At 36.3% G+C, this 15976-nt stretch overlaps 1 protein-coding gene across 3 annotated transcripts in view; it reads right to left on the reverse strand.

Annotated features, from left to right (window-relative positions):
* TTC7B (tetratricopeptide repeat domain 7B) overlaps positions 1 to 15976 on the reverse strand; it is a 342224-nt gene that overhangs the window by 221248 nt on the left and 105000 nt on the right. For all 3 annotated transcript variants that reach the window (XM_044665011.1, XM_044665010.1, XM_044665009.1), the window contains exons 7-8: positions 13924 to 13987; positions 6697 to 6834 (exon numbers count right to left, since the gene is read on the reverse strand). In XM_044665011.1, the coding sequence (XP_044520946.1) occupies positions 6697 to 6834; positions 13924 to 13987 (202 nt within the window). The remainder of the gene's footprint in view (positions 1 to 6696; positions 6835 to 13923; positions 13988 to 15976) is intronic.

Raw genomic sequence — 15976 nt, forward strand, 5'->3', positions numbered from 1 at the left:
CTTCTCTTCTCTTCTCTTCTCTTCTCTTCTCTTCTCTTCTCCTCTCCTCCTCCCCTCTCTCTCTCTCTCTCTCTCTCTCTCTCTCTCTCTCTCTCTCTCTCTCTCTCCTTGAGTAGGTAATTTATAAGGACCTCAAGGAAACCAAGATTAAAAATGCAGAATATGTGCCAATCTACATTGGTAGACAGATATTATTTCCTCTTTGGGACCTTCCTATACCAATGAAGTTACAGATTCAAATTCTTCCCTGTTCTCCCTGACAAAAAAACAACAATTCAGTGAATAAGAAGTACAAATATTATTATACCAAGGATATGAGAAGTATGGAGGCTTCTTAACTGTTTGATCCTGGGCAAGTCATTAATCCTAATTGCCTAGCCCTTACCGCTCTTTAATACTTAGTATTGATTCTAAGACAAAAGGTAAAGATTAAAAAAAAAGTTAAGTGACTTTTCTGCTGGTATGAATGAGAGATAGGACTTAACACACAATACTTTCTGGTTTTGAGGCCAGCTCTCTAGTTTATTTAAATATTTAATAAATGTTTACTATGTTCTGGGTGCTGTGCTAAGCCCTAAGAATACAAATAAAAGTAAAAGTTTTATCATCAAGGCGATTGCCTTTTAATTTTCAGAGATGGAGTCCGAGGGCAACAACATATTAGAAGGAGGTTGAAAAGGTGGAGGTGGGAGAGAAGGCATCCACACTGGGCCATTGTGGTAAAGATCATGAGCTCATGGTGGCACACAAAGGAGAGAGCCCAGTTGCAAAATCTAGGGAAATCATTATACAAAACAAACACAAGGCAATTTTGGTGAGGGACACACCAGTAACTATGAGGTTTAGCAAAAGTCACACCTAGAGAGAGGTATTTGAGCTGAGCTCTGATTAAAACTAGGGATGCTAAAATGAGGAAAGAGAAGGATTACATTCCAGATGTACCAAGGCATGGAGATGGGAGATAAGAGTAACACATGTGAAGAACAAGACCAATTTGACTAAACTATAGGCACACGAAGGGGATAATGCAGAATAAGACTGAAAAGATAGGCTAAAGCCAATTTGTAAAGATTTTTGAATGGCAAAGGAATTTATACTAGATCCTAAAATAATATGGCATTTACTGGGGATTTTTGAGCAGGGGAATGCAGTAGTCTGACTGGTGTTTTAGAAATATCTAATTGGCAGTTATGTGAAAGATGAATTAGAAAGGAAAAAGCCTTGAGGGAAGGATAGCAACAAGGAAACAATAGGCAGAAAGAGGAAAATGTGAGAGACAGGGTGAGGGTACAATTGACAAAACTTAGCAACCAACTGGATATGTGAGATAAGGGTAAAAAGTTCAGGATAGACTCTATGGTAACAGAAGATCTAACTGTACCCTTGCATGAAATAGAGAAATTTCTAAAGAGGAGTGGGTTTAGGGGAAAAACAAATGAATTCTGTTTTAGGTATGTTGAGTTTGAGAAGCCCATGTGACATTCACTTCATAAGGCCTAGATATATAATATCTGTGAATTAACTAATATAGAGGGTAATTAAATCCATGTGAGTTGATGGGGTCACTAAGAAAGAGACTGTACACAAAGAAAGAGAAGGCAGCCCAGGAAAAGGCTTTGGAACATAGTCACATCTAGGGAGGGCAATATGGGTAATGACCCAGCAAAGAAGATTTAGAAGACTATTGACATATGTAAAAGAACCAGAAGAAGCTGGTGTCACAAAAACCAAAAGAGAAAAGAGTATTCTGGAAGAAAGGGGGTAATCAACACTTCCAAACAATTTGGTAAAGAAGGGAAAGACCTGAGGAAGGACCACTGGATTTGGCAGTTAAGAGATCACTGATTACTTTGAAGAGCTGACTGATGAGGTCAGAAGGTAAATTCCAAAAAACTGATAAGTGAGAGAAAAAGAATTAGAGAAATTAAGACTAGACAGATTTTTCTTAGAATTTACCTGTGAAAGGAAAGTAATATATAGGACAGTAGTTTGAGGACACCTCTCTAGAAATTTCAAGATTGTTGATAACAGTTGAGCAAGCAAATCCAGCAATTCTTTCAACAACTAGGGAAGTTATTTTATTTGGTCATGGGGAATTAAATTCACTTAGGAAACTCTCACCCTACTTATTCTGGATTTCACACACACACATACACATCCCATTAGCCATTTTAACCAGTTAGAAGGCTATGACAACAAATTAGGCCAAGGTTCTAATGGTCTAAGTATGGTAGCAGTATGAGTGGAAGAGGTGGAAGAAAGGGACATGGGAAAAGCAGATTCAAGAGATATCATAGGGAACAGTATCAATAATGTTGTTTAGTTGTTTCAGTCATGCCTGACTCATTGTGAGTTTTGTTAGCAAAGATACTGAACTGATGATTTGCTACTTCACCAGCTCATTTTAGATGCTCAATTAGAAGATGAGGAAACTGAAGCAAACAAGGGTATGTGACTTTCCCAGGGTCACACAGCTAGCATGTGTCTGAGGACAGATTTTAATTCAGGTCTGCCTGATTCTAGGCCTGGTGCTCTATCTACTATGCGACACCTACCCATCTTAGTATCAATAACAGGCAACTAATATGTAAGAGTGAGGAAGAGATACAACCAGTGGAAATGTGCGTTGGCCATGGGTGGGGGGAAAGCGGGGGGTGAAGGGGAAATTAGGGGCATAAAGTATGTAAACAGATTAAAAACGAATATTAATAAATGTCTAATAATAAAAAAAAAGAGTGAGGAAGAGGAAGGACTCAAAAATAATGTTAAGATTCCAACCTGGCTGGTAAGCAGACAGGGAAGTTTGGATAAGGGACAGGCAGGGAACAAAATGATGAGCTTAGTTTTAAACTTGTATAGCTTTATTGTTATTGTTTGAAGTACTATCAGGATATCCACATAGAAATATCTAGAAGACAGTTGGAGATCTAAGGAACTTTTTTCTTCACTGGATTTTTGTGTCTCTTTTTCCAGTTGACTGATTTTGCTATGTAAGCTGTTATTTTCTTTTTGTATTACTTTATTTCTTTTTCCCCATTTTTCTTCAACCTTTCTTATTTGATTTCTGAATTCCTTTTTTGGGTTCTTCCAGAGTGTGAGACCAATTTCAGTTTTTGATGTTTTTTTTTTTAAGTTTTCCTTGTATTTGCTTGGATCCTATAATCCTCTGTTTGTTCTACTCTTTATTCTTTTCCCCCATAACAGTTTTCAAGTTACATGTTTTTTCTGTTTGCTCATTTTCCCAGCCATTTTTTTTTTGGCCAGTGGACTAGGAATTCTGCAAGCTGCTTGTCAATTCTGTCTTTCCTCTGCTGGTTTGCAGAATTAGGCAAGGTGAGCTAATTTGACCTGGGGCTAAGTCTTCAACATAGCCACAGAGGCTTGAAAGTGCCCTGCCAGATGGACTTCTGATCTTCACTACAGTGAAGATGGAGCTAGGGCCTTCAAGGGGTGGGTCTGAGGTGTTCTTTTGCTGGTGTAGCCCCCATCTTGGGATCTTGAAGTTAGCCTATTCTCAATCACAGAACTTAGCACAGTAGGTTTGGAGGGTCATTGGTCAGAACTGCTATGTGTGCAGTTTTGCATCTGGATCCCCCTTATCCAAAGAAAATAAAATCTCTCTGCAAACCTTTCAAGTTGTATTCAGTGGGAGAGTCCCCTGACTCCATCTTGTTGGATTTAGATTCTTGTCTTTTTGAAGTGCTTTTAAAAGATTAGTATGGAAGGATAGTCAGAGCATTTTCATCTTTTGATGCTGCTAAGCCACCATCTTGACTCCACCTCGACAATTGAAGATTTAAGACCAGACCTGAGCAGAGAGAGTAGAATCAACTATACAGGCCTGGGAGTTATTAAAAGATACAGAAGCATATGAGATCGCCAACTGAAAACCAACAGAAAAAGAAAAGGAGAAAAAAACAAAGCCTTAAAGGATAACTACCCTAGAAGAAAGGAAAAGACAAAATTAACCTAGAGAAGACCAAGAGGAAATGCTTAAAGAGAAAGAAAAATGAGGAAAGAATAGTCATATGGACTTAGGGAGGAGGCATTATCCAGAAAAAGAAAGTCCGTAACATCCAAAGCTACAGCAAGATTAAGCCTGAGCAAAACCCACCATATCTGGCAAGACTTGCTAATGACTGAGAGAGTAGTTTCAGCTGAGTGACAGAGATGGAAGTCAGACTTCAAGGAGTTGAGAACTGAACAAACTGTATAGCAGAGATAACAAAAGTAGATTATTTTTTTTATTAAAATTAAGAAATAAAGAGAAGAGATGCTTTAGGACAGTAAGTTTCAGAGAAAGGCAACATTAAAGGAAGACTTCTGTTTGTTGAAGAAGAAAATCTGAGCATATATAGGCAGCAGGAGAAGATGTAATGAAGAGGAGAGAGAGACAGAAAGAGAAAGAGCATGAGCAATTCTCAAAAAAGCTGGGAAAGGAATGCATTAAGGGCATAAGATAATGGTTAATAGTGGCAAAGAGATACCTCAACTTCTCCAATATAGCAAAGAAGAAAAATGAAAAAAGATTTTGATCTATGAAGGATGGGAGACCAATAAGCTCAAGGTAGATGGCCTCAATCTTTTCATCTGATGTCTCATTTCTGACACTTCTAATGTGTAGAAATTAAAAAGTCAGTTAGAGAACTTTCAAGAATCCCAAAGACAGATATAACTAATAAGGCAACAAGGTATCAAATAAGATAAACACTTCTAATCACTTAAGTATGGAGGTAGAGATGAAGAGCACTTGCCCATTTTAAACATGATCCTTGCAAGGAACAAGAGCTAAGTTTTTGAGTTTGAAGGACTGAGGAAAATCATTAAATCATCACAAGTGAATTAGTCAACAGATTCTCATTACATGATGGAAACTACATTTGAAACCATAATGAAAAATCATCTTGGTGAAGATAAGCTTTGAGAATTCAATACTGAAAGGAGATTTCTGCATTAGTTCTGATCTTTTCTTGGTAGGATGCTGCTAAGACTACAGCAATCTCCCTCAAATCATTTGGGAAATGAAGAGGAGTCAAAATGCAGGAAGACAGTAAGCCAGCAAAAAGCAAAATTTAGTCACCTCAGACTGAATTCCAATGTAAGTAAAACTAAAGCTTTATAAAGTTTTTTATAACTAAAACCATAGTTTGTATGATTGATTGTACCATGTAAAAACTATATTCAACATTAGTTTGAAGCTTAGAAACCTGGGAAATTTTTCAAAGGTTACGTTAGAGAAATTTTAAAAGCTATCATCTTAAAGGGGCATGTTAAAAAGATATTAGATGTCATCTTAAAAGAATCTGACTATGAAGCAAATCTGCCAAAAAGGGCATATTAGGTTGCTAATCATTTTCACAAGAGGATTTTCCACAGGCAAGTACAACTTTCCTTGGTATTACAGAGAACCATCTTGATCAGAGATATTATAGAAGCCTATAGAAATCATCTTGCAGTGATCATCCATTATAAAATATCCTTGATGGTAAATTATAATGGATTCTCTATAGTGTTAAATAGCTCTCTAGACAGAACACAACATATTCCCAAGGATGGCTTAAGCTCAGGGGAAATGAGTCAAGATTATAGCAGAGACATCTGACTACTGCTTTACATAGTCACAGATGTGATTTTTTTTCCCCTAGAATGGCTAGAATGATTTTGTATAGTCAAAAAATCAAATATAAGAAAGACCTAAGCCATGCAAGGCTCCATCTGTTCTTTCTCAGCCTCTGTTTAATGTGCAAACACACTAGAGGGATCTCAAAGCTGCAACAGAGGAACAAATTTGATTTAATTCACTCTGATATTTTGTTTATATCTTCCTGTACAGAGGCTACGGAAATGGCTGAAAAATTTTAAAGGGAAAAATAAACACAGAAATCTAATTGTTTTCAAAACAGATTTTTTTAATGCCAAAGAGAAAAGTCAAAATTACCTGAGAATTTATCTAGCTCATATCTAGCCATAAATTTGATGCTTTGCTCGGCATGCAAGTTGTGCTAATTGAGATAGAGGCAAACTAAGATTAATCATCTTCTTCTGAAGTTTGAAAACTCAAAACTCTATGCAGAAATGTCCAATAAGAGCTAAATGACTATGTAACTTCCTAACAAATAAAAGGGTCATAAGACTCTACAAACTGATGATCCTGTCATGTTGTACTCTGGTATCCTGTTCAAGACTGTACCTTACAGATCCAAATTTGAAAACGCTGTGTTGGTAAGTGCTAATCTCATCAGAAGCTCTGTAGTGATTTTTTTTAAACCCTTACCTTCTGTCTTAAAATTGATATTAAGTATCTGTTCCAAGGTAGCAGAGCAGTAAAAGCTAGGCAATAAGGATTAAGTGACTAGCCTAGGGTCACATAGCTAGGTAGTGTCTGAAACCACATTTCAACCCAAAATCTCATCTCCAGGTCTAGCTACTCTATCCACTGAGTCACTTTGCTGCCCCTGAAGTGATGTTCCTAAAAATTCTATCTCACATAAAAATTAGTAACATACAATCCAGAAAGCCCCTTGATTATCATGGAAATTACTCTGAAAGATGAATGTGCTTTAGAGATTCTCCAGGACAGAAGTCCGCTGGCCATCATATATATTTTCAGGAAAATGCCAGCTTAATCACACATAAATACATTTGGCTTTCAAAGTTGCACCCACTAAGCTGACAACATCAACTTACAAGCCATACCTCTGACAGCATTTCATATTGGCCTCTTCTTCCCAAAGCTATAGTCAATAGATCATAGACCACAGATGCACTTTGTAAACTGATGATGCGGTCACTTTTGTGCTCTGGAATCCTGCTCAATACAGCATCCCGGTTTGCCTGAGAACATCAAGAAAAAGGGCTTTGAGAAAGGTCAGTACATAGATTAAATATCTGCTGTTTATAAAAAACTCTTCATAGAAATGCTCCTAGAGCAAACAACATACAGATCACATCTTGAATTAAATGAGGAAAAGGGGTTGTAAATTCACCTATGGCAATTGAAAACTGGCCATCAGATTACAAAAGTACCATTCTTCACACAAACCCCTTGATTTCTCACATTGAATCAGTGGGGCTGTGATTCAAAAGTCTGCTCATACCTAAATCACATATCTGTAAGAAGCTACTTAAAGTTTATACAAAGCAAAATAATTCCCCTAGATGCATATATGCACCTATGGAGTCCTTGTGTCCATACTGTTGTTTTAGGAGAGCAGAACTATACATCCATTTGCCATATTACCAATATCTAACATTTATTTGACAATTTTCTTCTGAGGGAAGGAGAGAAAAGAGGAAAGAAGGGAAGAAGAGGAAGGGAAGGTTCCTAACCCCCACAACTTCCACGATGAAATGGTGCTTTCCAATCAGTAGATCTGACAGAGATTTGTTTTTCTTTCCCCTTTGTGACAGAATCTTTATAGCTATGCAACCCACACTCACATCCCTGACACTGTTGTGACCTTGAGCAAGGCCCTTAACCTTGTCAGACCCAAGTTCCTCACCAGTAAAATATGGAGATTGGAATAGATGGCCTCAGAGGTCTCTCACAGCTCTAAATCTATGGTACTATGCTTCTAGGGTCTTCACCATAATGAACCATGAGTCAAAACATAATTCAATATGGATTACAAGAGAGCAAAAGACTTACAATAGAAACAGGTAAGCTTATTTTTAATTTAAATAATATCATAGAGGATACCTTTCTATTTTAATGTCTCTATTAGCACAGAAATACATTAAATACATTCAGACTTAATCTTATCTATCTAGAAAGCAAATTCTCTTTATAACCAACTGATTTTCATTATCATTCAAATTTGATTTTTCTGCAGATTCCTACAGAGACATTGTATTGTAGATGAAATGGCTCCTTTTCCCCTTTCCTTCATTAAAAGGAACAAAATGATTGAAATTTCATACCCTCTACCTTTATTTAACAGGCCTGGTCTCTCAATATCTCATAACTCTGGATCAATACAAGTATATGAAAGGCCCCCAGGGCTATGTTCTCAGAGTGGTACGGGAAGTAAGCTCTGGGGTCAGTTAGATGGCCATTTTGATGTTCTCCTTCCTTCATGCCATTCTGAAAGCCTGCTTACCAACTCTGCCTCCCACTAAGAAGGAACTGCCTTTCTTTTCAGCACCAACTCCTTGGCATTTACTGTTAGCACCATAGATCAGTATGGATTTGGCTTCAAAACTCCCTCCTCTGAAATATAAAAGTTAGAATAAAAAATAATCAGGGCACTTCTCATTGAGTGAATCACTTCTTGTTAGAGCAGGCCTCATCTTGAAATTTCATCATAAATTTTCCTGATCCAGGTGTCAATTCTAAGCTTGGGAAAGAAATGGTAGATTAACTAAGTAAGACTTGCTAGAAACAATCTTATCCTTTTTTTTTTTTACTTGATGTACTAAAACAATTACTCTGAAGAGAAAAAAAACTGTAGCAATTCTGATATTTATAAGAAGATCATAACTAGAGGCCTTATAAGCTATCAAGTTGTACCAAAGGTTTTTTTTTTTTCATTTAAAAATGAAGTGTTCAGGAATCTGTGTTTACAAATATAAAATGCGTATTTTTCAACACCATTGTGAGTATTAGATTTCCAACAATTAAAGTAGTTGTATAAGTTACCATTATACAGCTGTAGGTTTGATAATCTTCATTTTATAGAAAGATTAATCAAAGTCAAAAAATAATATGACATGATGACAGACAGCAACTCGTCCTGAACTTATTTCATCTGAATGGAGGGTCTAATAGCTAAATTTATGTTTCTGCTTTATAGCTAGTAGTCAGAGCCATAAAAGTCATATACCATTTACTCAGCCACTAAAAAACAGAATAATGTTCGTTCTGACTCTAAAGTTGAACACATTTATTTCCTGTTTATAAACTGAAAGAAGTACTGAGATGGAAATAAGTTCTCATGATGGTAAAATTGCAATTTCTACTAAATTCTACATCCTTTCTAATTATGGCAGAATTATCAGATAGTACATAACCATCTTGGGTAGGATCCTCTTGTTTTGATGTCTAACCAAAGCATCATTTGGCATAAGTGTCTAATAGTATTAATAGACCTTACTATATAGTAAAAAGGTTACCAAAACCAAAAATCACTGACGCGAAGTGCCCTGAACTTTAAAGGCTACCAGTTAGTATCTATTCAATTAAAGACAAAGAGAATTAAATTAAATGTATAGGCTCTCCCCAAAACTGACATACTGCCTTTGGGGCCAGATAAATTAAGTTTGGCCAAGCAAAGACTAAGAGCTTAGTATGAGGGTACTATTGCCTAAAAGTCTAATATGAAATAACCCCAATCAAAGAATAGCCTATAAAATGTTTTGAGGCTTTTAGATCAAGAAAATTTTAGGGAAAGAAGATAACACAAATTATTCTTGGGTTGTCAGCTGGTCAAAGAGTGAGAAGCAAAAGCAGGTAAAGGTAACATCCTGTTACTTTCTGAAATAATTAATTTCAATAATGGAAAAGACAAGCCAAAAAAAAAGAGAACTGATGAAGATATCTGGACCCTGCAAACATAATTTTGAATAAAGTTTTTAATAAAGACAAAATAATTTCCCTGATTAATGCCATTTATTTCTTTATTCTCCGTTTAACCAATTCTTCTCTATTTTGTTTGAAAAATCGTGGAGAAGGGCAAATGGGATCTCAATTATTTAAGGAGAGATGAGGCTGCAAACAACTTGATTTCTCTTCTTGGTAAAATTCTTCAACCCATCAGGGAAGTGAAAAGCAGTGACTGATCACTCAAAGCATTGTAGTTCTATCAAAGACAAGTCATACAAGTCTAACTCCATTTCTTTTTATTTTGGTACAATATCTAGGTCAGGAGACAGCCGAGGAAATGCTCTATAGACATAACGTACCAAAATTCAGCAAAGCATCTGACAAAGTTGCTCATACTATATTTGTGGACAATATGAAGAAATGAGTCCTAGGTTATTGATGGGTTCAGAATCAGTCAGGCATCTGGGCTTAGAGAATAATTAGTAATAGTAGAGTAACCAAAAAACTGTCCTTAACTTTGTGATGGTCAAAATTGTTATCAATGTCTTGGACAGAGGTCCAAAAGTATGCCTGTCAACCACATAAGTGATATGAAACCAGAAAAGACAGCTTACATAATATACAACAAAGCCAGGATCCAAAGAAGATGTCAACAGGATAGAATAAAGGGCCCAACCAAATAATATAAAATTTAACAGGAATATATATATAAAGTTTTACCTACTGATTTAAAAAGAATCATAATTACAAACTTGAGAGTGAGAAAAAAAAACTTCTCTTTAAATTCATCTTTCTCCAAGAATCCCTTTCTAGCAAGTGGCGATTCACTATTTTTCCTGAAGACTTTAAGATAAAAGACCCACTAAGTATAATGACAGTCAGTTCTACTTTTTTTTTTAATTGGAAACTTTTCCTAATATCAAGCCTAAATCTGTTTTCCTAGTTCTGCCTTCTGGGGCCAAGAAGAACTAGTCTAACTCATAATTCCATGACAATATTTTAAATATTTACTTTCTTCACAAAGTCTTCTTTCTCAGGTTAAATATCCCCAGGCTAACATCTTTCACTCTTCTGGTCACTCTCCTCTGGACAGTCTCTATCTTATCAATGTCATTATTAAGATGTAGTGCCCCAAATTATACAAGACAAGGAAGATATACCTAGACAAGCATTCCTATAAAAAAGATTGGGGGAAGTAGGGCCTGACTAGCCTAAAAGTTAAATATGAATCAACAAGGATCCATGGACAGCAACATAACTAATAAATATATAATAAAGTGAGAAGTATGCTGTATAAATGAAGGAGCTGACAGATTGACTTTACAATAATAGCAGTCTGCAAGTATTTGGTGGGTTTAATATAAGAGAGGCATCAAAACTTCTTTATTTAGCCTCAGAGAGTAAAATTAATAGGATTGTGTAGAAGTTGCAGACAGGGTATAGACTGAAGCTGTATGTAGAGAAAAATCTTCCTAATACTTAGAGTTGCCCCAAAGTGTAATGGAATCTCTAAAGGGAATGGGTTCCCCTCACTGAAAGAAGATTTCCAGATAAATACCAAATAACCATTTGCTAGTATTGTGCTGGGCAGACCAAGACAAGCTAGGTTAGACCTATTTTGTGTCATGGACCCCTAATATAGTGAATCCTTCCCTGAATTTTTTTAAACCTTTACCTTCTATTTTAGAATTGATACTAATTATTGGTTCCAAGGCCAAAGAGCCTTAAAGCCTAAGTAACTTGCTTAAGTTACTTAAGTAAAGGGATAAGTGGCTTGCCCTGGGTACTACAGCTAGGAAGTGTCTGAGGCCAGATTTGAACCCAGGATTTCCTGCCTCCAGGACTGGCTATCCATCAACTGAACCACCTAGCTGTCCCTCTGAATATTAGGATTACCATGGAAACCAATAATATTGAAATAAAGACATATTTTTCCCCCATTCAAGTTTATGGATCCCTGAAACCTATCCAGGTAAAGAAGCTCCTGGGTTAGACAATCTCTGAGGGTCCTTTCCAACTCAATGCCTTTCTATCTTATCCCTTTTCATGTAAATTTTTTTATTAGAAACCTGACTGAAAAAAGGGGGCAAGAGAGCAATGCCTCCCTGTATTTTTAATGTCTCTCACTATACTTGCAATATATAGTACAGGGGACAGCTGGGTAGCTCAGTGGATTGAGAGCCAAGCCTAGAGACAGGAGATCCTGGGTTCAAATCTGGCCTCAGACATTTCTCAGCTGTGTGACCCTGGGCAAGTCACTTAACCCCCATTGCCTAGCCCTTACCACTCTTCTGTCTTGGAGCCAATATACAGTATTGACTTCAAGATAGAAGGTAAGGGCTTAAAATATAAATGAATGAATGAATGAACGAACGAACAAATGAATGAATAAATAAGCAGACAAATAAATGAATGAATGAATGAATATATATATATATATTGCAGTGCTTAGCATTCAGTGGATGATTAAGAAATAGACTGGAGTATTCTCCCTCCTCATTTCATCTGTAAGCTTCCCTAGCTCCCTTCAAGTACCAGCTAAAGTTCCACTTTCTGCAAGAAGCCTCTCTCAATCCCGATACTAGTGCTCTCCCTCTATGGATAATCTCCAACATATCCCATCTATATCTTCTTTGTACAGAGTTGTTTACATGTTGTCTCCACCATTAGATTCTAAGCTCTCAAAGTGCAGGAAATGTCTTTTACCTTTCTTTGAATTTCTAGTACTTTGTGCCTGACACATAAATATTTACTGATTGAATGACAAAGTAGGCATTTAATAAATGCTAGTCGAACAACTAGCCAACCACAAAAATGCTATTACTTCTAAAATGTTAGGACTTAAAGAGCTCCTAGAAGATCACCTAATATAAATCCCTTATTCTTTATGTAGTAACTAGAGCCTTGAGGCATGAATCAACCCAACCAAGATCATACAGCTAAGTGGCAAAGCCAAGATTCAAACAAAGATCTAATCCCCAAACCAGCTCTCCTTCCTCTATATACCACGGATACCAACTACCCTGGATCACAATTCAATATTATTTCTATTGTACCAAAAATACTCAAAACTGATTATCCCTCTTTTGGTCATAAGAGAAAATAGTTTTCTATTGGGGCAGCTAGAGGATAGAATGGATAGAATGCCAGGCTGGAAGTCAGGATGATAAGTCTTCCCAAGTTCAAATCTGGCCTTTAAGCCTATTTGTTTTCTCATGTGTAAAATCAGCTGGAGAAGAAAATGGTAAATCACTGCAGTATCATCACCAAAACAACAATAACAAATGGGGTCACAAAGACTGAATAACTGAACAATAACAAAACAGTTCCATATTGCCTACTATTTACACACTGGGGAAAAGTGAATATTCAGAGAAAAACATTTATTTAAAATAATATATACCTGCCAACACTGAGAGGGATTTCCAAAAAGATGATGATGATGATGATAGCTAATATATAGTGCTTACTATGAGCCAGACATTGTGCTAAGTGCTTTAAAAATATTATCTCATTTGATCCTACAAACCCTGGGAGTAGGTGCTATTATTATTATTCCCCCTTTTACAAACAAGGAAATTAAAGCAAAATAAAACAAAGATTAAGTGACTTGCTCGAGGTTACATAGTTAGTAATTGGCTGGGCTGGGTTTGAACTTGGGTTTTCTTCAGACTCCCTTTCTTCTAGACTCCCTTCATTCACAACCTCATGGTCATTCTTAAGATCCAACATATCAAGACCTTCCTGGTCAGGCTAGGTCAGGTCCTTTGGGAAAATCTGGCCTGTTAATTTGATAGTTTAACTATAACTAAGGGAAGAGCTAGCTAGAGGAAGAGATGCTCCAACCAGCCACTGTTCAAATAGTATGTTAATAAACCTAGAACTGATGCCAAAACTCCTCCATTACCAAGATAACGGTTAAGAGTGCCTTCCACATTCCTCACTTCCCTTATAGCTGCAATTTTGGAATTTCCTATTCTGAATAGTTCTTGATATTCACAGTCATGATTACAGCTCTATAAAAATGGTGTGTGTTGTTGATTAGAGAAAGAATGCACACTGTAATTTTGTCCTGGCTCTAGTATAACTTATTTACACTATACTATATTGATGTCAAGACTTGGGCAAAGAAACTCTGGGTCTTATGTCAGCAAAGAGTCAGACCAAGACAAAGATAGTGAGTCTGAACAATACAGGAAACACAACTAAAAGAGAAATTATACTCGTCTCTCAGCACTAATGAGTGTACCTTCCCAGAGATAATAATATGAAGCACTCCCTCTAGGAATCACACCCCTCCTAAGTCACCTGATAAAACGGCCAGCTCTCTGGCCAAAGGGAAATCCCAGTGGAGAAAAAGGAATTATCTATATTACACTTACCATTGATTCACTGATCAGCAACAACAAGAGGGCTTCCTCAGTATTCTCCTGGGGGCAAAAAATGCTGCCAAGACAAAACAAAATATTAACCTTAGTAGAGTTATGTTAGAATAATGGAAACATGCATTATTATAAGCAGAGCGAAAATTACAATGAAAGTTTCTACATTCAAAATACCAAGCAATAGAACATACACTTGGAATTCACTGGTTTGGGAATAATACCCTATAACATTTATGTATGTTAAAGGAAGGGAAACAGTACTACACACTCAGCTACAAAAGTGGGTTTCATTCACACGTGAAAGTACCTGCTTTTAAACAAAGAGAAAGTGACCTAGTTATAAAATGCTATTGTGTCAATAATAAGCTTCCTATGCATATGGAATAACATACAAATTACAGGCATGTTAATATTATTCTGGTTTATTATCTTCTTCCATTTTTTGTGGATGAAAAAAGGCAACTGAGGAATTTAAATTATCTTCCCTTAAATTATCCTAAATATCTTAAATTGGCCCCCTTTACTCTGAGGTCAATATAATTCAACACAACCTGCAGCAAGCAAGTAAACTGCATTACAATATCAGACTGAACTTTCAATTCCTGAACTAAAACAGAAAACCTTTTCAATTTGATGTTGCTCAGGGTCACATAACAGAAACCAAAAGGTAGCACTAGTCTCTACTTTTCAAATTTCACTGTTTGCATTTCCAGGTTTTTAATTTCATTAATTTCCCTCCTTTTCTTTCTACTCTGAAGCAATCCAAAAGCCCTTAGCCGTAACTAAGTGAAGGTTTCCAGGAAGATTTAAAAGAAAGACAAAATTTTTCCCTGGAATAAGATAATTTGCCTAAGAAAGTTGGTGAGTTAGAGAGATCAAGCCTTAAGCTTCACCTTCTGAAATGACAAAATAAGAATTTACTCTTATTTTCTCTAGAATTCACTGCCAAATATAAGTATTTTTTAATTTTTTTAATTTAAGTTTAAAGGGAAATGACATGGTGGATATGGAAAAAATGTCAACTCTATGTTTTTATTTTAGAAATCCCATTATGATTTTGAGATGTTGAAATTAACATTCCCACACAGTGTTAAAAATTTTATGGGATATAAGAGAAAGATTAAATCTTGGCCCTAGAAAAGATGACAAACTGCTCCTCTCTCCTTTCATTGGAGAGGCAAGGACTATGGCTATGAAATGTTACATTAAGAGTGGAAGCCATTTTGAGCAAAGATCTTCTTACGTCACAAAAGAAAGATTCCTAGGAACAACCAGAAAAGGATAATTTTTTTTAAATCATTAATACAACTTTTAAGTGAAGGGAGGGGAGATGATGAATGGTATGATAAGATTTGGAATTTGCCATGGTCTTATTTAAGCAATCAACTCTGTGTAATTGGGGTTTTTTTTTTTTTTTGCATTTATAAATACTACTCCTCCAAATGCTGAGCTTTCCATAATTTTCATAAAAACTTTCAGATGTCCAGCAATAATTTCCAGGTAATATAGCTTCTGCTAAATTTCTGCCCATTTGTTTTAATGAGATATCATATTTTCAGTTAAGTCCATGTATATGTTCCATATCCCATCTAAGTCATCTGCAATACACAAATTCAAAGTAATACTGTGCTTCCCAGAGTTCCTAGAAAGTAATTCATTAACTGACTTCATTCCACCTCTTCTAACTTGCTCTTCCCCTCTGATGGAAGAGACACTCATGAACAATGTCAAATTCAAATGATGCCTAAGAAGAAATTTTAAAATGTATTGTACAGGGAAGCTAAGTGTTTCAGTGGATTGAGAGCCAGGAACAGAGACCGGGAGGTCCTGGGGTCAAATCTGGCCTCAGACACTTAACTCCCATGGCCTTAACCCTTATTGCTCTTCTGCCTTAGAACCAATACACAATATCAATTCAAAGGAATTGGAAGTATGGAAGGTAAGGAATTTTAATAATCTGTATAATTTTGTATAATTTGTATAACGAGCAGGGGGAGGCAGATGAGGAGGGGGGAATCAACTCTAAATAATTAAGAATTTGCTTTCTACA

Source organism: Gracilinanus agilis, chromosome 2 (genome assembly GCF_016433145.1).
Source record: "Gracilinanus agilis isolate LMUSP501 chromosome 2, AgileGrace, whole genome shotgun sequence".
NCBI classification, from domain to species: domain Eukaryota; kingdom Metazoa; phylum Chordata; class Mammalia; order Didelphimorphia; family Didelphidae; genus Gracilinanus; species Gracilinanus agilis.